The sequence below is a fragment of the Xyrauchen texanus genome, chromosome 3 (genome assembly GCF_025860055.1).
Source record: "Xyrauchen texanus isolate HMW12.3.18 chromosome 3, RBS_HiC_50CHRs, whole genome shotgun sequence".
In the NCBI taxonomy this organism is placed as follows: domain Eukaryota; kingdom Metazoa; phylum Chordata; class Actinopteri; order Cypriniformes; family Catostomidae; genus Xyrauchen; species Xyrauchen texanus.
The window spans coordinates 56,559,628-56,586,096 of NC_068278.1; the positions used below are offsets into that span (position 1 = coordinate 56,559,628).

Genomic DNA, 26,469 nt, shown 5'->3' on the forward strand with positions numbered 1-26,469 from the left:
GACATGTTTAGTAAGTTCTGTTCTCTGTTTTGTGTACAGCCGTGTTGTGTTCTTTTGACGATATCGCTGTGGAGGACCTGTTTTTAAATAAAACAAGTTTTTGCTTGAACGCTCCAGTGACGCATTGTGCTGTGTGAAATGTTACGGTTCATAAACACGAACAGGAGATCAACGGTTGGTCCAAAATTCGCAATTTTTTTTCACAATTTCTCCCTTTGTGTTAAGAAAAAGAAAGAAAGTAATTTAGGGTTATAAAAAACAGGGGTGAGTAAACAATGAATGAATATTCATTTTTGTGTGAATGAATACTTTAATACTGAAATGTAATTACTGATTTGTCATTTTGCTGCTGCCGCTTCATTAAAGCAACAAGACATTCAATTAATAGTGTTTTTAATACAAGTCAGGCTCAATAGGCAACATTTGTGGAATCAAATTAATTACTACAAAAATAATTGACTCATCCCTCAAAAAACACAAAAACAGTGAGGTACTTACAATAGAAGAGCATGGGGCCAGTCCATAAACATTCAAATACACACTGTTTTAAAGTAAAGACACAAGACATAAACATTATATGTGTTAATTTGATTTTAGTGAGATAAAATCAGAGATTTACCAGCGTTACGACATTTACCAGATTATAGGGTTACATCATCATGACAATGAAGTTGTAATAGAGGATATAATATTACACAAATAAGGTTAGTAAGCAACTGTATCTCATTAAAATCATATTAACATGTATAATGATTATGTCTTGTGGTTATACTTAAAAAAACAACAACATTTTAATAAACAAGTAACGAGTCAAAGTTATTCATGTGGTAATAAAAGTTATGCCACAAATGCTATAGATTGACCATGACTTTGAATCTTTGAAATAGTGCACTGAAAATGCTGAAAAACATCCGTAAACGGTAAGAAGGACTCGCCTCCACTGTGATTTATCTGATTCAATTAGCTTGCAATGTAAAACTAGTCGGCTCAATAAAGAGCTAAAACCTCTCTTTCTTTCTCTACGTCCATGTCTCTCTGCCTCCCCCCCAAACTCCCTCTCTCTGCTGAATAATGAGACTGTGTACATGCTTAATTAGATTAAAAGGGTGTGTATAACAATATCAAGATGCTACGATTGTGTGTGTGCGATCGCTCTACATTAGTGCTGTGTTATTGTGGGCAGGACTGAGAATTTATGATGCACAAAAACCCTGAAACATCAAACCCATTAAAGAATCCTGATTTATTTTCGGTGAGCGAAGGGGAAATATATCACCCATAAAGAGGTATGTGTGTTTGTGTGTGTGTGTGTGTGCGTGTATGTGCATGTGTGTGCGCATTTGTGCGTTTGTGTGAGTGTGTATGCGCGTGTGTGTGTGTGTGCGCCTGCACGCATGTGTGTAAGTGCATGTGTGTGTGTTTGTGTATGCATGCGTGTGTGTGGGTGGGTGTGTGTGTGCGCGCAGGTGTGTGTGTATGTGCATGTGTGTGTGTTTGTGTATGCGTGTGTTTGTGTATGCATGTGTTTGTGCGCGTGCGTGTACGCACGCATGTGTGTATGTGCATATGTGTGGGTTTGTTTATGCATGTGTGTGGGTGGGTGTGTGCGCGCGCACAGGCGTATGTGTATATGCATGTGTGTGTGTTTGTGTATGCGTGTGTTTGTGTATGCGTGTGTGAGTATGCATGTGTGCACGCACACGCATGTGTGTATGTGCATGTGTGTGGGTTTGTGTATGCATGTGTTTGTGTATGCATGTGTGTGTGCGTGTGTGTACGCGTGTTCGTGTATGCATGTGTGTGTGCGTGTGTGTATGCAAGCGCACGCATGTGTGTATGTGCATGTGTGTGTTTGTGTATGCATGTGTTTGTGTATGCATGTGTGTGCGTGCACGCATGTGTGTATGTGCATGTGTTTGTGTATGCATGCGTTTGTGTATGCATGTGTGTGTGCGCATGTGTGTGTCAGTAGTTCCTCTGAAGCATGTGTTTAATGGGAGAGGTTTAGCTGAGGCAGAAGTCTGTGACCTGAAAAACAAATCAGAATACAGAAGGAAACAGTAAGACGTGATACAGAAGGAAGTATAATTACCATGACTGTAAAAATGAGTGTGTGCTGAGGGAAAAATAGGGAAACTAATGATATGTAAAAGCACAACACTAAATAACTCAGTTAAGAAATTACTGAGCAAAACTTTAATTTTAGTTAATTAATCATCATATATTTATTATATATTACAACTTACCAGATCTAAAGAGATTATTTTTTAAATGATGATATAATAAATAATAATTACAAACAAATAATAATAAAAACGAGTAATAAATATTTTAATTTAAAAATGTATTTCTATTTATCTTTATTCTGCATGAATACCTAATGTTACCTATAATGTTACTTGTTTATTTTTTTCGTTAAATTATTGTATTGCTACTTTCTTAGTTTACTCCTCACTGACATTGTATTTAAATGATTGATATCATTATTTTATTTTAATACATTTTTTAATCTAAGAGAAACATCTGAAAAAAAAGTTGATAATTACATTAAACGTAACTCCCATTTAAATAAATTGCACGTTAAATTGCATTCAAATTGTAGATTTAATATCACATTTCTGTTCGAACTTCATTATTTGTGCACTTTAGTCATTGTACACAACCGTAGGAAAAGGAAAATCACAAATGACACCTCAGTTGTTTCTCCTAGACATGAATGAAATCATGAAATCATTTTTTTTCATCAGTTCTCTCACAAAAGAGGATCTCAGCAAAGTCTCACACTGTGCTCAGAACTGCCAAAATAGCAAAGGCTGCAATCAAAAGTCACACTTTCTCAACATGACCTCAAACATTTAAAAATGATCTAAGATACACTATCCACCATCTATATTATCATTTGTGTCTCCTAAGTAATTTTAGGAGGAACATCTGAAACAAAGATATATTGGACCCACTTTATATTGAATGCTTTGTCAATATAATAATGTATAGTTTGTGTAGAAATGCAAAAGTGTCATTCCAATAAAGCATACCAAATTCAAAAATTGAAAGGGCCAGATCTCTTCATCCCCTAAGAGAGAGAAACAGCTGAGCTTTTGTTATTATTAGTCATGCACCAGCCAGACATGTAATTATTAAATGGACTAATTAGCATATGTAAATTAGATAAAAAGATTTGACCATCTTTGTTGTCAGCAGACCAATCAGTAATTCACACAGAATATGACATCAAAGCTCACACTGTTCATATGGCATGTGTGTGTGTGTGTGTGTGTGTGTGTGTGTGTGTGTGTGTGTGTGTGTGTGTGTGTAACAATGCTGTTAGCCCCATTATACTGTATGTTACTGAGTATAGAAGACTCAAGATTCATCTTATTTACTAAGACTAAACCTTCATAAAGAGTGACAATGGAGTCTGAGAGGCCACTGACCATTGACCTGAGTCAGGCACTGCTGTGGGCAGAGGGTTTTCTCAGAGATTTCCGTGAAGGTAAAGATCTAGTGCTGGATGTCAAAGGGTTTTGAAGCGTCACATTGAAGGTGCCTTTCAGAACTGTGTCCATGACGACTGGACTAAACTACAACACACGTGCAGAATTTAACACAAGTTTCAGTGTAAAGTATATTTATGCTTCCATATCAGTTCCTTAAACTTCATATACATTTTTTTGTACAATAAACTAAACTAAATGTCCCAGGCAATTATAGCTACTCTTATTCATGTCTTTCATATCACTGTGCACTCTCTTTCTTCTCACATAATAAAATAATTTCAACTTAAATCAATGTTGGCATTTAATAAGTGAGATAATGTACAATCAGACAGTCAAAGATACTACTTTGAAATAATGATGGGAAAACTGTACAGTTCCCCTTCTGTCGCTCTCTCCACGTTGTGTCGGAGAAGCGACACTAGGGGTCTCTCTTGAGCACCGATATCCACCTCTGATCTATGAAAAAAGGCCAATGAGAGTTGGCAGCTAGTATTTGCATGTCCCGCCCCCGGACATACGGGTATTTAAGCGGCGCAAATACGGGAGTTCATTCAGAAAATTTCTTCGGAGCCGATGGTCTGTCTGCAGTTTGCTGCGAGTTACACACCACTAACGTTCCTGTTTCCTCTGACGATCTGCATGCTGTTGGATCTTGATGGCGCACAACAGCGGCTTTCTCCTTCGCCTTGCACGGCGTGCATTGTTGCCCCTGAGCGCTTCGACAGCGCAGACACACACATACTGTGTATTAAAAGAGTTATTTCCCTTAAAAGAGTGAATTTCTCTAAAAGAGCAAACACAGCGGCGTTGAACGTCCTTTTCAGGACGCGTCTTTTTCAAGATGCCCTTCCGCCCCTGTGTTGTTCCTGGATGCGGTAGAGAGCTCTCCGCTTCAGACGGCCACAGGCGCTGTCTCGTGTGTTTGGGCCGCGATCACACCGAGGCGGCGTTTGTGGATGGCTCATGTTCTCACTGCAAGAACTTCCCTATATGCGTGTAAGGGCCCCGGCCGTGATTGCTCTATGCGAGAAACATAGAGAGAAAAGAGGCCCAGCCAGGCTGGCCCGTTCCCATGTTGGCAAACATCGCCTTGTTCCCCTCTCAGGGTAACTAGAAGGATCCCGATGTTTGTATGGGGCACTGGGGAAGGGTACGTGCAGCCGGGTACAGACGATGCGTGGCACTGGATGAATCCCTGCCCGCCTCTGTATCGGCAGTTCACGTACATGGTTCAGCACGTGGCAAGATTGGAATGGGTCCCCTAGAGTCGCTTCTCCGACACAACGTGGAGAGAGCGACAGAAGGGGAACGTTTGGTTACGTATGTAACCTCTGTTCCCCGAGGGAGGGAACGACACGTTGTGTCTTTCCTCCGCAATGTCGCTGAACCGAGCCACTGTTGTGGCCGGACCATTTCCAGCTCCTCAGAAAAATCCTGAATGAACTCCCGTATTTGCGCCGCTTAAATACCCGTATGTCCGGGGGCGGGACATGCAAATACTGGCTGCCAACTCTCATTGGCCTTTTTTCATAGATCAGAGGTGAATATCGGCGCTCAAGAGAGACCCCTAGTGTCGCTTCTCCGACACAACGTGTCGTTCCCTCCCTCGGGGAACGGAGGTTGCATACGTAACCAAACGTATTCCTTATATATATATATATATACACATACCTCATATGCTCCGGGTCCTGGGGTGATGTCTTTAGGGCTTTTGAAGCGATCTTCTTTTGACCCAATCAGTGCAAGTTTAGGGCCGGACTTAATATCTGGACTATATTGACCTGGACCTAAAAAACCACAAAGTATTGTATTGGTGAAAGACTGGAAACAATTTTGCCCATAATGTTTTTTCAGAAGTTGTTAAAGTCAACAAATGTGTCAGTGAAGAGCATGCTTCAGATTAAATATGAGACAAGTGATGCATAAAAAACCAAGGTACTTGTCAATTGTGTGCAGTATAATTTTACTGGGCATTATTTCCAATCAAGCTGTAATTTTGCCAAATTACAGAAAAAGTGTGAAATTATTATTTCATTGTGAGTATTTCGGATACATAACACGTTAGCTATGAAATTAGCTTTAAAACTACCATTAGCAAGACAAAGGAAATCAATGACATTTCTATCACTGTCATTTCCACCACAGAATTCTGTTGAACACAATCCAGAATTTGAGATGTGCTGGAAATGATCATGACTTTCCCAATAATGACATAAATCTCCTGTTATGCATGTACAGAGGCGGACTGGCCGTTGGGAGAACCGGGACTTTTGCCGGTGGGCCGGCCACGAAACAGGGCCGTGATATGCTAAAGTGGTCCACTATATGATGAAGGGGGCCACGATAAACTTAATGGTGCCGTGAAATGGTCCTGCGATATGCAGAAGGGGACGGCGAAACACATTGCTGCTTTGTCATTGTTTCACAAACTGAAGGAGTTGAAATGGATCTCTGTGGTAATTTACATTTATGCATTTGGCAGATGCTTTTATCCAAAGCGACTTACAGTGCACTTATTACAGGGTTAATCCCCCGGAGCAACCTGGAGTTAAGTGCCTTGCTCAAGGACACAATGGTGGTGGCTGTGGGGATCGAACCAGCAACCTTCTGATTAACACTTATGTGCATTAGCCCTCTACTGTCATTTCTGTGCCACCAGTGTCACCGAACGGAATTACAAAAATAAACAATGTTTTCAAAACAGCTTTCTGAATACGCCCCTCATCTGCAGTTATTCAATCAGTCAGATAGTTCCGCCCCCAACTCACGCAATTGGTTCATTTGGCACATTTTTTAAAAACAATTAACCAATGAATTGCTTACTTATAGTTGTTTCTGCAAATTAAGCTGGGATAGAAGAAAATATTTTAACGCCCCAAAGGTTACATACTTCCGCTTTAACCCTTCAAAGCTTTAGTCACCTGGGGTTTCAGGATCATAGTCGAGGAAGGCTGGGCTTCTGGGCGCCGCAGACAGGAAGCTGCACTGACGTTTCCGTGCTTTCTCATTCCGTGGCTCGCTGTAGTGATGGAGGCCATGAATGTTCTCAAACGATTCACACACGTTATATGAGTCCGGCGATGGAGTATCCTGCCAAGAGACAATCCGATCAATAACCACAGCTGGGCACTTTTGTATTGTGCAACAGTTTTGGTCACATTTGTAATTAAAAGTTATAATATGCGAAGGGGGGGGGGTAATTTCATCATTCGGGATGTGACACGTATGTAACGCCATACAAAGTGTGCCTTTTTTGTCATGAAAAAATGACTAATGGTTCAAAAATAGCCTTAATTTCCTTCATGCAACACATAAATTCTTGTTTTTATCTTTTAATTTTGGGATGAATATGATTTGCATATGTTTCTGTGAGATTCACCCAGACTGCTGTGTGTATTTTGGTGTCAAATTGTGAGGACATGAAGACCCGTCTAATAAAAACTCCAACAGCAGACGAGAGGAGAGGCGGTGAGCTCATAATGAAATATTTGCAGCATATGAATCTGAGACGCTGTGATGAGTCAAACAGTCTCTGCATTACACACTCCTACGTATGGACACTTCAGTATTCTCATATCGCACTTTGTGTAATTACTGATTTTAGATATGGATGGGATTTAATCTAAACCCTCTGTGGAGTGAAACAACTCTCAGTGCATTCTCGTTGAATTCAAGCATATCCAAAAACACACACATATGCTCCATTCTGGAACAGGCTGTGTTTGACTTTGAATTCTGGGCCGACATATCGTTCCCTGTCACAATTCATCATAGTGTGTGAATTCAGTCCAAATTTGATTGGTCATATGTTGCTCTTTCACAGCTTAGGAGATTTAGAGTTCTCAGTTATGTTTATCTGAAGTAACAAACTTTGTCTAAAACTCATTAGGAGCAATAACACATATGAGACCACTGTTGGTGTACAGAAAGTGTATAGAGCTATATGTGGATTGCATAGCTCAGATCATTTGGTCCCACACCAATTAGATGAGAAATGTTTGAGTACGTAATAAAATGTTTTGGTTGGCACTGGTAACACATCTACTATAATAACATGTGTGAGGATTGTGTGTCTTACTTTGGAAAGCAGGGAACCCACAAGTCTGTTGGTGGCCGATTTAAAAGCAGCTGTACTCTGTTTCTTGTACAAATGTTCACTTGTCTTTTCCACCTGAAACATACAAATAGACAGAAAAATATTGTCATTTTATTAAAGCAATGTTCATTACTGGTTGGTAGCCTTTGGACACCTTTGAGTCGTGGCTGTGTGTTCTCTTTAGAAAGTATTGTCTTGACTTTCAGCAGTGCGGTCAGATAATGTGTTACAGAGGAGATGTTCAAATTGGCATTTATTATATTAGTCTCACTGGAAATGGATGATCAAGATGAGTGCATTGCATCATTGTTTTTATGTCAATAAATAAATGACATATCTAGTGATATTTAAAGGGATAGTTCTTCCAAAAATGAAAATTCAGTCATTGTGCAACATAATGTTGCGACTTAAGCTTGTACGATCATCTTAACTAACGTTGTTCGCTATTTTATGAAGGAGAAATGCCGGTTTCCCAAACCAGCATGTAGATTGCTCGTTATAAAGTAGAACTAATATACTACATTACGGGACCTGTCCAGTCCAAATTGGTGCTGGTCAGCATGTCTAGGAGATAGTATTTCCATATTATTTTCAAGTTGAGAAGACAAACAAACATAGAAGTTGTTTGTAACCTTGTCGAGGTGCCGAAATGTATTAACTATTAAAGAATTGAATTGTTAAAATAATGATGGCTTTAGTAAGACTGAGTTTCGGATGTATTGATGCACAATCATAGAGATTAATGAAAGTGACACAATAAGTGCAGTATGTGAATCATGAGGGGCTCTCACGTAGCCTAAAGGTTTGCTCCTTTGGCTGGAAACTGAACAAATGCTCACAGAACTGGATTAAATCAGTACTGAACTACTCATAGACCTCTCTAATTATTAATAAATCATCTGGTTAGAGTGTGAGGCACTGTGTAGGATACTTGTAGCCTTACTGTCTTTATGCATCATGCGGTTTGTTACTGCCTTGTAAAACGATTACAGGCGAGCAGATTTGAATCATCCATTGGAGGAAGGAGGAACAGGAGGAGGAAGAGATGGAGGGAATCTCTCATTGCACACTCTAGTCTTAATCTGCATGGTCACATTACTCACGTATGTCTTCTTAAATAATCTGCCATTACAATTTTGCTTATCAAAGGCGGCTAATATAATATTATACTGTATTATGTGTAATTTAGATCACATCGCATGCGGAGACCAACTATATGATTTCATAACGATTTTTTCAACATTATTTTATCCTCTGAAATAGTTTACAATGGCTTTCCAATTATCAAAATATGTTAAAAGTACCACTGTCTTTGATAAACTGTGAAGGATGACAGAAAGATATGTTTAAGTTGCACTTAATGGACTTAGGATAGGTTCAAAGCACTCGTTCATTTTTTAAAGTTTTTACAAACTACTTAGAAAATGATGCTTTTGGGAAACCCAAAACTTCAGTGCTACTAATGTCCTACTTAGTGCTTTGGGAAACCCAGCCCATTAAGAGTTTGTAGTCGAAGAAATGTATGCATTTCTATGCCTAGCCTATAGGGTTATAGCAACACAGGGGTGAGTAAACAATGACTGAATTTTTATTGTTGGGTGAACTAATCCTTTAACATTTATCATTTTACAGATGGAGCCACTTGCTTCAAATGTATTTATTTTTATATTTTCCACCAGATGGCGCTATTTGTCTCATGTTTAGCCTATGGAGCAAATACATTCTTGTGTCCTATTTTCTGTTTGCTGTGTGGGTGTGTTGGTATGTGTGGCAGGGCGGAGGGCGGGGCCGGGTCGTGATTTTACACACCCGGTCCCTTATCAGGCTAATCAGACTGCAGATGGTGGCGCCTGGAAGCGGAGGAATTGGTCACTGACCACGAGGCGAGAAGGGGCTCCTAGCCGACTGCCTGGAGTGGTCAGGGCTGCTGCCAGGGGTGGAGGAGACCCCTATGAGCCGCTGAAACGTGGTAGGGTCTGAGACCGCCAACCGCGAGCAGTGAGGGGCTCACTGCTGACTGCCTGGAGAACCGCTGCCAGGGGCGGGGGAGACAGTGAAAGTTGAAAATAATATTAATTATTATTAATTCATTAAATTATTATGGCAGTTTTTTGACATGGACATTTTTGTCCTCCTACAACCTCTAAATAACTTTTTTATTGATGCACAAGTGTTAACACTTCCAGAGTTATTTACATCTAAAATTAAATCTAAAATTTTTACTCCATCCATCTACACAGTTACTTTGTGCATCTCTCAGCATTTCCTTTACACGCCGAGTTACTGTGTGCATTTTTAGCATAATCATGGAAATAATTTGTGTAGCACTTGGAATGATGAAATTGGGGTCAAGAGCAGCATTAAATGTTTTGAACACTGCAGAATCACAGTCAGGTGGACATACCAGTCTAAACAAACTAAAGGTTTGCGTTTCCTATATTCATGTGAACTTGTCACCTAAATCTCAGATCTTTGGAAACATGATGTCAGAGTCTGCTCTTCCTTTCCACATCTTTATCGTGAATAATTTGTAGTCCTTGCGATGGTTGCTTTGCAAATGCACTTTCAGGTTTAAATACTTTTTTTCTTTGATTTCAGCACCACAAATCGTGTGATTGCACGTGACAATCCATTCGCTTTTTCCAGTTTCATAATCAAACTCGAAATAGTCCCATACAGGGCTCTGTCTTTTCCTACCAGCCATCATTTATGTTCCCGGCACGCCACATCGCCATATGCAGGTCTTCACCTACACAGCCACACGGGTCAGATTATTCTGCTATGTGATAAGTGAGTGCTGCTCAATGATTAACGTTTTTTTAATCAATAGTTTCATCTTAGTTTTAGTTAATGAAAATAACTCTGCCATGCGGGACGCTATTTGTATGGCATGAGGGTTGCGGTATGTAGAGCATTCCAAAATAGTCACTTATGAGGTTCTATGGAAGTTAAGGCAAGGGTATATTTATTTTTTTCCGCGTGCCGGTCCATCTTGTGCACCGTCATGCGCATAGCCTTTTTTAAAGTAAACTCTTTTGACCGCGAGCCAACAACACATCACAACTGCTATGCGATACTCTTTTAGCAGTCAACGGCAGGCGTATGTGCCGAAGTCGTGCAAAGACATACTGGGTTGCACGTAAAAACCTAAGTGTACTTTGACCTTTAGGATGCTGACTTTGGCCCAATTAACACTAATACGTTTTCGCTTGAAACGCATTGATTTTGCTACGCCTGTGCCTTTCATCCACATTGAAACTGCTTTTTCCTCACTAAAAATGGAACATTTCAAAAACGCTCTTCGTTACCACATACTTTGGAAAATGATGACGTTAAGAAACTGAAAACGGAGCTTAGACGATATGGAGTTGGCAGTGAGACCGTTCAATCGGTTTTGGAACAGGGCCATTGTCTGAAAGGCAGTTTTGGGAGAATGGTGACAGAAACGTCCCAAACAACAAAGTGTTCAAAAATCGTCAGGGTCACAGGACACTCAGCGCTATTGAAGGTCTACATCAGTGCAGGCAAAGGGCATGTACAAGAAAAACAAGGAGAGGAGAATTCTCAAAAGACATAAATTGGGGTCGGTTTGGTTCAGGATGCAGGCCAATAGGACTCCCAGAATGGAACTGAAGTAAGTTTATGAAGTAAGAACAACAGTGAAATACTGCATTAGGGGAGGAATTTACCAGCCACAATACACAGCATTCTTGCCTATGCTAAACTCACTACCACAATGCATGGATGACATCGGTGCACTGCAAAACCTTTGTCTTGTTTTTCAGTTCAAATACAAAACAAAGCAAAAATACTCTGAAAGAAGATGAATTCTTGCAGTGTGGTTGCCATGCGATTGCTCTGGTGGTTGCTAGGGTGATTCTAGGTGGTAAATGGAGTGGTTTCTAGGCATATTCTTGTCACTAGATAAGGGTCCTTCCTTCAATGTAAGCCTAAGGAAAAATCTTTCACCAATTTTAATCACCAGTAAGTAAAATGAGTCTATATTCTTAGAGAAGTAATATCACATCTCTCATCAGCATGTTACATGATTTGAGGTATCAAATCCATAGCACAAATAGTGTGGGACTAGTAAAACGTAAGCAGTTGTAACAGTAATGCTTTCCTTTGCAAGCACTACTTATTCTTGTATCTGTGGTATATTGGTGAAAGGTTTTTTTGGGCCACTTGAGAAATTACATGGCCAAACTGACATTTAGTGAAAGTGGAACAATGGGGTTTATTGATGATTAATTCAATTTATCGGATGAAGCGCCCAGAAAAATGTGAATACCCTCCCAAGTGCACTGGCAGATTAGTGGACAATAGACAATGAGTGCACACTTGCTGGGCTTGCGGAACTGCTCACCTTGTACTCCGACGGCCCCGGCCTGCTCATCTCCTCTTTACTGGGGACGAAAAGCCGGCGTTGTACGACAGAGCCGAAGGCGCCTTTCCTTGTGCTCTCTAGATAGGCTTTCTTCAAACTGTCCTGCGCCATGCCATGGTCAAACACATTATAAGCACCTGGACCTGGCAAACAGTTTTAAAAAAAGATGGTTTTTAGTCACTGATATTCTATCTATACAATTCATAATTCTACTCTCTATAGATACAGCTAGACATTTAGGATACAAGCAGAATCGCACGGGGACGAACCTGGTGTAGTTTTCGATTGGTGTTCTCGAAGAAAGCGTACAGCTGTCAGGCCAAAAGGACTCTTTTTCACTCCTCTTACTTTGGTCAAAGTCTCCAGAGCAGAGCGCGGGTCATTGTACGCACCCACGGGGGGCGTTTCATCCTTGACCGGACTGAACCGCTGTGAGAACCAGCAAAGAGATGAGATCAGTCAACATGAAAGGGTATTCTTTTATCAAATTAAAAGCTTCACATTTCTGCCGTTAAACCCTCCAAAAATTGGCACCATTAACTTCCATTGTAACTGCCTCTCTGTCATGGACGGATTACCGACTTGGGCCAATGGGGCCAGTGCCCAGGGGCCCTTGACTGCACAACAAAGAGCAGTTATTAGCAGGTACATTATATGATTATCATAAAATAAATGAGTGTGTACTTGCCTGAGCTTGAGACAGGAAGGGTGGACTATTCACAGGAACTCCATGTGGGGGTTTTGGCATCTCAAACTGACCCTTTATGTGGTATTGTCCTGGACCAGGGACACCCTATAGATATTCACACACACTATGAAGAACAAAACCTGCTTTCAGCAGAATTGATAAACAGTCCAGCCTTCAGTTCGAGAGTCTTGTTGCAATAGTGCCCTCTTCAGGCAAGTCAGAAATCTCATATCCAGGCTTCAGCCTTTCCTTTCAGAATGGAGACAGACAACTCTTGAAATTGAAAAGTAAAACGCCCAGGGCTTAAAACCGCAGTTAAAATAATTAACACTATCTTAAAATGCAGTTCTCAGAATGGCAAGGAAAACTACTCGCACTTCACTCACTATTTGCAAAGCTCCTCAAAATAAAAGGAAGGCTGTACATGGCACTGAAATTACATACTGCAGAAATGTCCACAGAAATACATTTTCCCCTCTGCAAATAAATGACTTGTAAACAGTGTTGGGTGTAATCTGATACAAAGTAATTAGTTACTATAATCAAATTACTTTTGAAAGGAAAAAGTAGTGTAGGGCATTGGGTTACACGCATTTAACTACTTAGGTTACATGCATTTGTTTATATGTTATTTATGTAGAAACCATTTAAAACATGAATTATGTTCATATGTCTTCGTTTCTGTGAGAGTTGAAGAAGATGGAAACACAGACATTATTTTAAAATCTTTGGGCATCATTCATGAAACTTTCGAGTGATTTCCATGTAAAATGGAACTTCCCGAAAGCATTCACAAACCCTGCATGCACCCCAGATTTAATACGGGGGCATGTGCACGTTCATTCAGAATTATCATAATTCACACCCATGAAAATGCCATATAAGGAAGGTACCAGACTCACCAGTAAATGTTGTTTACATCTATGCAGAACAGTAATGCCTTTTTTTATGAACAAATTGCATTCATTCGTAAAATTGTCATTTGTGGTTTATTTTGAGTTTCTTTTGTGATTCAAACAGTCCAAGAGGTCAATAAAAATGGTTTGGCATGAAGCTTTAGTGTAACAAACTTTCAGTTCACACCGGCAGGAGGATGTCCACTACCAATAACCTTCTCTGGTTCTGTTTTTTTTTTAACCAAAATGGGCTTTTTCCATTTTTATTTCCAGTCGCATTGTGTACGCATGTGTTTGTTTATGGGTTTAACAGCATTAGCATTGACTATACATTATAAACTGAACAGCATTTATCGATGCCTATACTTTATTATGAAACCTAAATTATAGAGCTCGTATCAAATGAAGAAACTACCCAATCAGTCACGTTAGCGTGCGTGATTTTTATTTACGAAATCAAACACAAACTGCGTCTTAAAAGCAACAAAAGCCCAAAAAGCAACTTAAAAGTAAAGTAACTATATATATCTAATTACAAGTAATTGGCAATTTGTATTGGATAACCATTTTTGAATAATTCACCCAACACTGCTTGTAAACAATGTAATGATATCTTTCTCTTTTAAAGTATTTTCGTTTAATTAAAGATTATGATTTTTATGTGAAACTTGGTGTCTTTTGTTAAACATGACTAATATACTAATAACCTTCATCTGTTTAGCTGATAAACAAAAGATGGAAGTTACCTTCTTCTTCTCCTGTTGAGGGACCAGCTCATGGTATCGAGGGATGACAAGCTCTGAGCGAGCTCTCGCTCTCGCCGAAGATTCACGTTTTCATAGTGGGCAGTGCGGTCCCTGAAACACACAAACACACATTGTCTCGAAAGATGCAGATTAGCTTGTCAAACCAATAAAGTGCTCTCCAATTGTGTGTGCACTATGCAGTTTGTGTTTAGGTTAAATGCAAGTAGAATAATTGGGATAACAGTGCACCAACTTTTATTGCACTTTGTCTTTTTGAACTTTTTTGAGCTTTATAATTATGCAGTAATGATACAATGATGAAGTGACTGATGTATGCAAACAAAATGAGAGACGAGTGATGATGAGTGGCATTTTAGATACGTTAATACCAGGTGTAAACGATGTTTATGTGTCAGTTAAACTCACTCCTGTATTTCATATTGTCCCGGTCCAGGTCCTTCTCCGGGCTTTACTGGGTCTCTCTGTCCCGTCATATTACCGAAGTGTACACCTTTATACCTCTGTGAGATGGACAGCTCTTCCTGCCAAACAAACAGCAAAGACATGGACACTTTTTTTATGATTCACTTCAATTCACAATGTATCAGTTCTCACTTTTCAGACATTTTTTTATTGAATATAATAGTACAGACTTTTGTTTTAAAGGGCACATACTTAACTGCAGTGGTTCTTAACTGTTTTACTTCAGTTTTACAAGTTAAGCTCAATTGATAAGTTTGTGGCATAATATTGAATACCACAAAAATAAATTTGGACAAAAATCGAGGTTCCAGTGAGACACTTACAATGAAAGTGAATGGGGGCCAATCGGTAAACGTTAAAATACTCACTACTTCGAAATTATAGCCACAAGACGTAAACATTATACATGTGAACATGATTTTAGAGTGATAAAGTCACTTGCTAACCTTTTCTGGGTAAAGTTAAAGCCAATTTTACAACTTCGTTGCCATGACGATGTAATGCATCTAAAACCTAAAACCCTAAAATAACAATTTAAACAACTTTCCAGCTCAAATAATACACAAGTTTTAACAGAAGAATGAATGTAAGTGTGAAGCGGAGGGGGGCGGGTCCGGGCTAGAATGTCGCACGCCCGGTCCCCAATCAGCCTGATGGGGCGTGCGAGGAATAAAGGCGGCCGGTGACGACGGTTCGAGAGAGAGAATTACAGGCATGTCCGTCATGTGTGTGTTTATGTTTGTGCTTTTTTTTTGTTGGTTTAATTACATTATTATTATTTATATTGACAAGCCGGTTCTCGCCTCCTTCTTGCCCATCCTAACCCCCTTACATTGGTGCCGAAACCCAGGAAGGAGGAGGGATGCCCGTCGCAGAGTCCTCGACACTGCCGTCCACCCAGGGGAGCGCCGCTGCCATCTGCCGAGCGACGGAGTAGCCCGACCGCCCGGACGCAGGGAAAGGCCGCCGTCCGCGTGGCGAGTGGGGACTGGATTCAACGACCGCCTGGAGCGAGGGAGCTGCTGCCGGGGGCTGAGGAGTGCCCTGCTGTCCCCAGAGACGTGGAGGGGTCGAGAGAAGACCGCCGTCCACGAGGGGAGGAGGGAAGCAACTCCCCGAACGCCTGGAGCGGTAGGGCAGCTGGCAGGGGTGGAGGGGTGTCCCCACGTGCCGCCAGAAAAGCGGAGGGGCGTTCTGTCTGCTGGGGGTCGGAGGTTTGACTCTGGTTCGCCCGAAGAGGAGTGGCTGTTGTCCGACAGAGAGTGTGGAGGAGTGTTTGAGGACCACGCGACGGTACATCAGAGAACCGGTGAGTGAGTTTTTCTCTCTCTCCTCTCTCTCTCATTCACCCTTTTCCCTTGCCTATTTCGTTTTTTTTTGTTGTTGTTTTCCCCTCCTGTCTCCTCCCAGGTCGAGGAAGGCGGGGATGACCTGATGGGGCGCAAAGCACGCCCCTCCCCAGGGAAAGGGGGGTGTAGGTCATGCCGGTGGCACCCCGGCCTGTGGGGTGTGGAGCGGAGGGGGGTGGGGCCGCACTAGAATGTCGCACGCCCGGTCCCCAATCGGCCTGATGGGGCGCGCGAGGGATAAAGGCGGCCGGTGAAGACGGTTCGAGAGAGAGAGAATTACGGGCATGTCCGTCATGTGTGTGTTTATGTTTGAGCTTTTATTTTGAGTTTAATTAAATGATTATTTATATTGACAAGCCGGTTCTCGCCTCCTCCTTGCCCATCTTAACACCCTTACAGTAAGTGCTTTTATAAAATTATAAGCTTCACATTTCTGACTTTAAACCCTCCAAACATTGGCCCCATTGACTTCCATTGTAAGTGCCTCAATGTAACCTCGATATTTGCTTTTTTTTTAAGAAAAGGAAAGACGAATCGAAATGAATTTTAGTGGTATTCAATATTATGTCACAAATGATGTCGGTTGAGCTTAACTTGTATTGAACCCGGAATATTCCATTAAGTGCTGGTGACTCAACACAGTACCAAAATAGGGCAAAATTAAATATGAAAAAATAAATTCCTTCAAATTAAACATTGACATTCATTTAAATGATCATCAAATGCATAGGTGGGTGGAAATGGTCATGAGAAATGTAATTATGAGTGGTGGAACTGCTAGCGTTGAATGCAGCCCTTGTTCTAGATGTTTCTGTATCCTTTTTTTAAAGGACCTGAAATGAGAAATATGTCTAATCAAAGAGCAAAAGCGGAGGCAAAAAGAGAGAGATGGCCCGTGACGGATGGCTCTGTCTCTGATAAAGGGTTCCTCCCCCTCTACAGGAAGTTGGCAGTTCAATGGCAAATGAAAGATGATTTGATTAGAGCTGAATCCAGCATATGCTTCATTATTGAAAGTGAATACTGAAATATAACATAAAGAATAATTACGGAGGGTTTACGGTCCTGACAGTAAAATGGATGAGCGCTGGGCTTTGTGACTTTTTTTAAATAATGCACCGATCATTAGTAACGAAAATAGCCCCAGCACTAATGAGGCGGAGCAGGGGGGCAGTTGACAGTCTGTTGTTAATGTACACATCTGACCCCTCTCTCACACACATGTAATGGTAGCCAGCTGAACACGGGTGTGTAAAGTATTTGTGTAATTGTATATACTTAAAGCTGATGTGTGTCATTGTTTGGTTATATCTAGATTTTGAAAAAATGTGTCATGAGAAGCCATTCACATGAGCATGATTTTGAGTCCGTATGCACTTTTCAGTTGTTTTTCTTAATAAACATGCACTAAAACGACATTACTGAAATTTGTGCTGCACGTTTCTGTTGTTTCAGCATCCCATGCACGGGTGCTTCATTTTTTAGACAGTACATCAAGTTAAAAAGAACCCAATAATGAATTCAGTCTGAACAGACCATAACTGTGTTTACCTCTGCAGGGTTAGACAAGTAAATCATTCATAGGTTGTTATTCCTTAAAAAAATAAATTAAAAAAAATATTTAAAATGCACTATATGGACATTTTTGACCAGTGCACTGTACCTCATGCAGGAGCACAGTGTTTTGTAGATGTTGATTAAAGTTAAAAAGACTTTTAAACTAGTATCTCGAGACACGTACACTTTGTCCTGTTGTTGTGCTACGTCCAGCTTTATTTTTAACCACAGGTACGCATTCAGTCTGAAAGGCCCCTGGGTAAAAGTGTGTTTTACCCAGCCTGATCTCATAAACATTATGTGACTGTGGCAAAATTTGTGCAAAATGAAATTACGTGCTTCTTTTCACCTTTAACTGCAGTTTCCCTATAAAATGTCCAGCGGGGGGCGCCAAAAGCAAGTGAAATGGTGTGGTAATCAGACAAGCTTTCTATGTTTTTATTTTATGAGTAAAACATTCCTCCCTAACCCAAAACTTTGACCTAAACCTAACTGATAGTATCGTAAAAGCAAATGAGAGGTAAAAAAACAGACATCTTTACCCAAAACCAACACCTAAACATAACCGATAGTGTCCTAAAAGCAAATACGGCATGAAAAGCACATTTTCTGTAGCAACCACATCATTTCAGGTCACTTCTATCACACTTTCATCTGACGTGTCAACTCGCGTGCTTGGCTTGGCTCGAACCTTGGTTCTCCAAGTATAAAGTCCAACACAAACTACTGTGGCAGCTGATCAAGCTTTAAAATGTGTCGATTTTCAAATGATGCATTATAGTAAAAGAGTTTCGATATCTATATATGCAAAAATGTAGTTTATTTTACAAACAATGTGTTTATTCTATGAGACTAGGGTGGTTTTACCTCTGCAGGGAAGTATAAGTATATTCTTCGTTTTTCCTTTAACCTGTTGATCCGCACCCCCGTTTTGAGCACAAACCATGAAAATGACATACCTGAACTTAAATGGTTGCATTTACGGGACCCTTTGGAGTATGGACACTGTTCTGGTATCTTTTGAAAGAAGACACTTTGGGCTTTATATCCCAAGTTTCAGAAATAATATATGTTGTTATTGTTTAAAGTTAGAGAAGCTGAAGTTTATAGTAATGGAAATATTTTGTGCTGAACATGTTTTTATAATAAAAAAAAAAACAATAATAAAAGTGCCAAGACAACCCAGAAATACAATGTTCTCAAAGCCACACGTCTAAAGAAGTTACGTTTCAAATTTGAAGATGATCAAACAAAAAATGAGGTTCCTGCAGTAAAATTAAGGCTCCGCCTCAAGACGACACAAAATCTGACTGCACTGCTTGGCTATTAAGAATAAAACTACACCGCATTTTTAAAAATAGACTTTGCAGACCGGCTCGTTTTGTTTACGAGACTGTAATATATAAGATAATATACAGTTTTACAACGTGAATGCTGCTCAGATTGCAGAGTTTGTTGAAGAACGATGACGAAGGGTAATTCAGGCGAGATCTCTTGTAAACAATGGACAATATGTCAATATTTCTCAGATTTATCACTTTTATGGACAAAAAGTGCTATTGGATGTTTTTCAATGAACGCTTGTCATGGAAGATTGACCCAAGTGTGTTGAACTGGATTCATCTGGTGATCGCGATTTCATAATAAAGATATGAAGTCCCGTTTTGATATTGCATGTTTTCATTTGTACTCCTGGCACAAATAACTAAATTGCTGTTTCTGGAGGATTGCTATCGTGATACAGAGATCGGATATCAATGTTGAACCCTTAGACCTTTGAAAAGACGGTAAATGATATATTAAATGTAAGCAGAGTGACGTCACTACCGCATGCGGGGGTTTTGCGTTAAAGTGTAGAGAATTTCACAACGTGGATGTTTTTGACCGTTTCACCGCATATTGTGTGCTGTATAACATTAAAAATAACTTCAACTTTTAAAAGTCTCGTGACACAGGCGTTATATCCTGTTCGTTACACACATCTAAGCTTTATGCATTCGGTCTGAACGGCCCCTTACTGTGTGTTTGCCTTTGCAGGGCATTATACTGCAAAAGCCAATTCACAGGTTCATTTGCCTGATTTAAGGTAAACACTTAACACTCTCTTTTGTGGTGCTTACAAAACATTTCTTTGTTTGATTGAGCGTCCTGACCATCTGGATATACCAAAATTGCCTAAACAAACGGCTTGAGTTTAGAGCGTTTGTCTGACCAATGGGCATTGAGGTGGGTGTTTGCATAACCTGTTTGAAAAGAAAATCCATTTTGTGACTGATGGCGCAAAAATGACACACTTTCATTTTAAGTATTTTTTAGTAATAGTATTTCAGTCAAGTGTTACTGAAACTAAACTACTTGTATTTAAACTTCAATTCAGAAATCTCATTATTTTACTCCTCGTGATTTCATTTAGACCTTCAAAGTACAAAGTAAATATTTTGCAGATAATCATGATTTATATCTTTCCTTTAAAAGGAAACGCTTTCTAAGAAAAGCTAAGAAAAAGGTTACGCTTAGTTTTTATTACTTAAAATAATTTGGAAACACAAGTCCATTTTTGGCAAGATGCATTGACTTCTAACGGAGTAAAATTGTGACACATTACTTATATTTTTTGTATAATTCTTCTGTCATTTTACACCTCTGCGTGAACATCCATTCACATATACACGTTCACAATCGGTCTAACCGGTGCAAGATTGTAGAAGGCCGGGCCGAGGGTCTGGTCTTTGGTGGGGGGTTTGTATCTGTGCAGAACACCTCGAGGATCTTCTTCATATCCAAACGCCTGTCCAGGAGATGGGATGGACGGAGCCTCGGGATTCAGCTGCACCTTCGCCACTTTAATACCACCCTGCAGACATTAAAATGCGATATAATCAAATAAACACACAGTTGTACAACAAAGTATGGGAGGCCTATGGATTTATCTGCAAACATTTTGCCTAAAATGTTATTTGATCTTCAACGAAGTCACAACAATAGACAAACAGGTCTGCTTACATACAAACAACGATACATTTTCATGTCTTTACTGAACACAAAAACAAATATGAAACAAGTATATTTAATTTATATAGCACCTTTCTAAAACTCAAGGACCAATTCTTTTGGGAACAATTCTCAGTAACCTACTGTAATCCGAAAACAAATTCACATTACTGGAATGCAAAAATATTTCATTGTTATTATGCAAAAAATAAATATAGATTTCAAATATATATTTTTTACTGTATTACAGTAATGATAATGTGATGAGAATTTGGGGGTCCAATGTGTTTTATGTCATAAAAATAATCTCATTGATCCTAAAAATATGCTTCATTACCTTCATGCATTTTTCTTCAGATTTTTAGGGTGAAATATGACCCAGAATTCTTTGTGACATTCACTCAATGAAATGTGCTCTCCAAAAACTTTTATTGACTTTTGAGCATTTACATGTTTCCATTGGTCATGGTATAAATATTGGGGGGGGTTGTACTTACTTGTTTTGATTATTAGGGGGGTTACCCCCCCCCCCGGAATCTACGCCCCTGCATAACAATAATATTCTACAGTTGTCAATGTCCAAACTATCTCACAAGCAGCCTTTATCTTGAGATAAAGTCTCACCTTCAGGCTCTTCTCTGGATTATCAGTTTTCTTCCTTGCAGTTGAAGCATCGAGCGAAACATTGTACGCCCCTGGACCTGGGACGTCCGAGACCACATCGTCAAACCGCTTTGATCGGTTCTGAAGACTCTGTCCTCCCAAAATGTGACTCTGCAACAACACAATTACGACTTGATGATAAGATCACATCACATGAGGGATGTAAATTTGATGGCTTACTCTGGTGATGTCACTGTTGTACTGTCCCGGGCCAGGAAAGAGAACATCACTGCCCGTCTTCAGGAACACAGACACTCTTTTGGACAATGAGAGGAACGGGGCGTAGGCATCTAGAAAACAGATCAACAAATAATAACTCTTACAAAAAAGTACTTTGGCAATATAATGGTACAGCGATTGTATCAGGGTTGGGGTTATATTGTATATTGGGGTCCAAAACGCTCATGGGAAAAGCTTTAAATATTTAATGTGCATTTTATGTCATAAAACGTTTCTTTATTCGTTCATTTCCAGATTTAAATGGAGGAAAAAAAACAACTTGTTCTTAGAATTTTGAACCTTACCGTTTTAAATATAAATGTTGAATATTTAAATAACACATCTGTGATTTTCAAAGGCACTTCCAAATAAATACCATGGTATAACCATCATAGCAGTGTCCAAAAAACATGCTATTTCCACAGTTCCGTGTCCAAAAAGCCTTGCGCTGAAAACAAAAAAAACCCTAGGAACATTTTCACCCAAGACATTGCTAGTAAATTTAACAGACCACATTTCCAATTAAATGCTGCACACAAATCTTGGTGACTTTAATTAGAAATTCTAAAATAAATGTACTTAAAGGGGTCATGACATGGTTTTTTTTATTGTATTATTATGTTCCCTTAGGTGCAATTATAGTATTAATATATTTTTTTTTAAGAAAAACTTTTAAAATCTAGTGATTTATGACCTTTTCCCACCCTGTTTCTCATCCTCTGATTCAAACAGTCTGTTTTGGGGGCGTTTCCATTTAAGACTTCAGTGTTAACGCTCACTGTTATGATTGGCTAACGCCAGTGCCTATGTATCAATTATTGACGCCCCAGCCAGAACATCAATATGCAAGTAAACTAAGTAAAAACACTGTGATTATTCATAATGAATGAAATTGCGCTTTTAAAAAGTAGTTTAAAGTTTAAAATAGATTACTTACAGTTTGCGCCGTCGTTGTTCCCAGAATAGTCGGCACGGACTTATCTTTGAGCAACAGTTTTCTGGCAAAGCCAGCATCATATTGAGATTTGTTCTCAAAACAGTCATCCTTAAAATGTACAGAACAAACGCTTAAGTTAACACTGCCGTGACTGGAACGTCCGCAAAAAATAAACTGCATCCATTTTTCCCTGACGTCTGGATCTTTCGGCAGCTTATTCAAAGTTTTTGTTTGACCACAGCCAGGAACAGCACATCTGTGTGGCATCGTAATTTTCCTGTGCACAAGTAGTCTCTGTCAGAGCTCGCTGTCCATCGACTGAACACTTGTGAGGCGACGGCGATACTGAAATGAGCGTAGTTGTCTTGGCGCTTTAAAGCGTAGTTATCTTGTGCTGGAGGCGGTCATATGCAAACGCTGTTACGTCACTTCTAACCGACACGTCACTTCTAACCATGAATCCAGAACGAGCTGTATTTTGAGCTTGATTAAATAAATGATTCGTTTAGAATGGGGAGGACGTCTTAAAATATTAAACTTGCAGGACGTTTTAATGATACAAAGACCTCTTATATACCAAAAGATCAAGGCAAATTTGGTTTCTCATGTCATGACCCCTTTAAGCAATGTAAAACTGAATTAAACCATGCTTTTAATAATGTACTTCTCATACTTAATCACGATCGACATGACACAGAGAAGCTTGCTAAAGGGATGTTTAATGCTATATAGCAGGGGTGGGGAACCTTTTTTCCATTAAGGGCCATTTGAGTAAATACGATATTATTTGCGAGCCATACAATTACTTGTAATTTCTGATTGTGGGTTGAAATTAATGTACGCATTCCGTCACGTGCTCACACACCAAAAACACGAAAAGGTCTGTCAATTATACAATATTTTGTGTTATCATTTAAATGTATTTTTAAACATTAGTTGGAACATTATTTCTTTTTTCAGGTTAATTGAATCAAGGCCATTTTTGCTTTTGAAATTATTTCTCAGATGGCCTTACGGGCCGGGTAAAATGGTCTCGGGGGCCTTATATGGCCCTGAGGCCTGCTATATAGTCTACTAATCAACATCACATTGCATTAATAGCTTTAGAAATAATATTTAGAGCTGCGCACACATTGGTGCACAAAACACGATGACGGTAACAATCAACAGATTTAATTTATTATTATTATTTTCATGAACGGGTAATTTTGAGTAGAAAATGTACTTCCTAATACCAAATGTAACAACAAAACAACAATATACATTGTGTAAATCAACTTGAAAACAGTGAAACCATGCAAGCTCATTAATTATTCAAGCTTGTGCATGCTGGGAACATCAGCTTAGAAAGTAAATGTAAAATGTTAAGTTAAGGAAAATTGACTTATTTAATTTTACTTTTAAAAGTAAAATAATTTCATTTAAAAATGTAGAAATGCATTCAAAATAGCAAATTAATACGACAAGGTTTTATGCTTTAGGATTGATACATGATGACGAATTGTAAAAATAACAAACAATCACAAAAAATATTTACTAATAAGTTACAGCATTAATTTGTACATCCGTGAAGAGCTCGGAGTAGAGCCGCTGCTCCTTTGCGTCGAAAGGAGTCAGTTGAGGTGGTTTGGGCATCTGGTAAGGATGCCCCCTGGCCGCCTCCCTAAGGAGGTGTTTCAGACACGTCCAGCTGGGAGGAGGCCTTGGGGAAGACCCAGGACTAGGTGGAGAGTTTACATCTCCACACTGGCCTGGGAACACCTCGGGGTCCCCCAGTCAGAGCTGGTTAATGTGGCTCGGGATAGGGAAGTTTGGGGCCCCCTGCTGGATCAGCTGCCCCCGCGACCCGACTTCGGATAAGCGGTTGAAGATGGATGGATGTTTGAATTGAGTAAAAATGTACGTAATATTTTCAAGTTCACACTTGAACTAAATGTTTTAATGTAGAAAGTATTGAATCTTTTCAGCTATATTTACTTTACCACAAAATATTTTTTCAGTGTGGTATTACCATGGTTACATGTCCAAAACTTTGGTTAAATCATGGTACTTTCTGTAAACCTAAGGCCTCAAAGTCACACATAGAGTCCACAACTTACTATTGTTGCTATACTGTACCAACCAATGAGCCAAAATATTTTAATCTCCTAACAAGGCCACACGTCAAGATCTGGGTAGACTAGATGGTAAGCAAACAATCAGTTCTCATAGTCAACCTGTTGAATGCAGGAGAAATGGAAAGACCTGACTGACTTTGACATGGGTGAAATTGTTATGGCCAGACGACTGGGTCAGAGCATCTCTGAAACGGCATGGCTTGTGGGGGGCTAACGGTCAGCAGTGGTGAGTACCAATAGTGGTCCGAGGATGGACAAACCACAAATCTTTGACAGGGTGTTGGGCACCCAAGGCTCATTGATGCGCTAGGGCAACAAAGACTATCCCCTCTGGTCTGAACTGCATCACACCCAGTTGTGAATGGGGCTGTGTAGCCGCAGACCAGTCAGAGTGCCCATGATGACCCTAGTCCACAGTCGAAGAGCCTACAATCGGCACGCTAGCATCAGAACTGGATCTTGGAGCAGTGGAAGAAGGTCGCCTGGTCCGATGAGTCACATTTTCTTTTACATCACATGGATGCCCGTGTATGTGTGTGCCATTTAACTGGGGAAGTGATGGCACCAGGATGCACTGTGGGAAGATGACAAGCCGGTGGAGGGAGTGTGATGCTCTGGGAAATGTTCTGCCGGTCCGGCCATTAATGTGGATGTCACTTTGACATGTGCCAGCTACCTAAACATCGTTGCAGACCAGGTACACCCCTTCATGGCAATGGTATTCCCTGATGGCAGAGGCCTCTTTCAGCAGGATAATGTGCCCTGCCACTCTGCACACATTGTTTGGGAATGGTTTGAGGAACATGATGAAGAGTTCAAGGTATTGCCCTGGTCTCCAAATTCCCCAGATCTCAATCCGATTGAGCATCTGTGGAATGTGCTGGACCAACAAGTGCGATCCACTTGATACTAATGTCTTGGTGCCAGAAACCACAGGACAACTTCAGGGGTCTTGTAGAGTCCATGCCTCAGTTGATCGGTGCTGTTTTGGCGGCACCCGGAGGACCAAGAGCATATTAGCAGGTGGTCATAATGTTTTGGCTCATAAGTGTATGAATGCAATAGTAGATGATCACACTAAAAAAAGGTGCCAAAACTTTTTAAAAATAAAAATTCCACATGAAAAATAGGTTTTACTGCCTGATTTAACAGGGAAGCCATCTACATACTCTTACCCATTACACACCCAGAAAACAAAACACTGATCTGAATAACTTGTAATGTAACATAAATAACTTTTTTTATCCCTTTGTTCTAAATAGTAACTCAATAAACCTATATAAAACTGGTGTTTAAGTTTTAAAAATGACAAGCTTTCATTAAAAAAAAAAAGAGAGAGAAAAAACTCACCTCTTTTGCTCAGAGAACTGTTGATATTATAGGATCCTGGTCCAATTTCAGACGAGGTGCTGCTTGATGTTTTATGTGTAACCCTGGGAGCTCGATCATACATGCTTATTAATTATGAATTGTTAAATGTAGTAAAAGCGAGCACATTAAGCTGATGTAGTTAACCTACTACTAACATGAGGGCAATGAACCGTCTCCCTCAGTAACAGCAACTCGGCGTTGCCTGGACGCTACTTCTCTGCTCATGAATATTAATTAGGTAATGGCGACGTTCAGACGTTCACAACGCCCTGACGCATCTAGCCACTTAATATGCATGAGCTAATTCGTTGCCTGGACACTGAGACGCGGTCAAAAAGAGATCAGTGGATTGAAAAAAGAATAACAAGACTGAATATGATACAAAACTATACTTTATATTTGTAAAATTATACAACAGTAAAACAAAACATAATAGTATTATAAAAATGACTAAACCTAATCACCACAAAAA

General features: G+C 39.9%; 1 protein-coding gene across 1 annotated transcript; it reads right to left on the minus strand.

The window, feature by feature from the left end:
• Positions 1–1,629: 1,629 nt before the first annotated feature.
• Positions 1,630–26,079, minus strand: stpg2 (sperm-tail PG-rich repeat containing 2). Its single transcript, XM_052097354.1, is given in 15 exon segments — positions 1,630–2,028; positions 3,435–3,581; positions 5,169–5,284; positions 6,419–6,587; positions 7,576–7,668; positions 11,960–12,123; positions 12,250–12,409; positions 12,669–12,773; positions 14,311–14,378; positions 14,381–14,421; positions 14,737–14,852; positions 20,389–20,553; positions 21,315–21,464; positions 21,534–21,643; positions 25,977–26,079. Coding segments are annotated over 14 exon segments (1,695 nt in total). The 3' UTR covers positions 1,630–2,028; positions 3,435–3,446.
• Between the last annotated feature and the right edge of the window lie 390 nt (positions 26,080–26,469).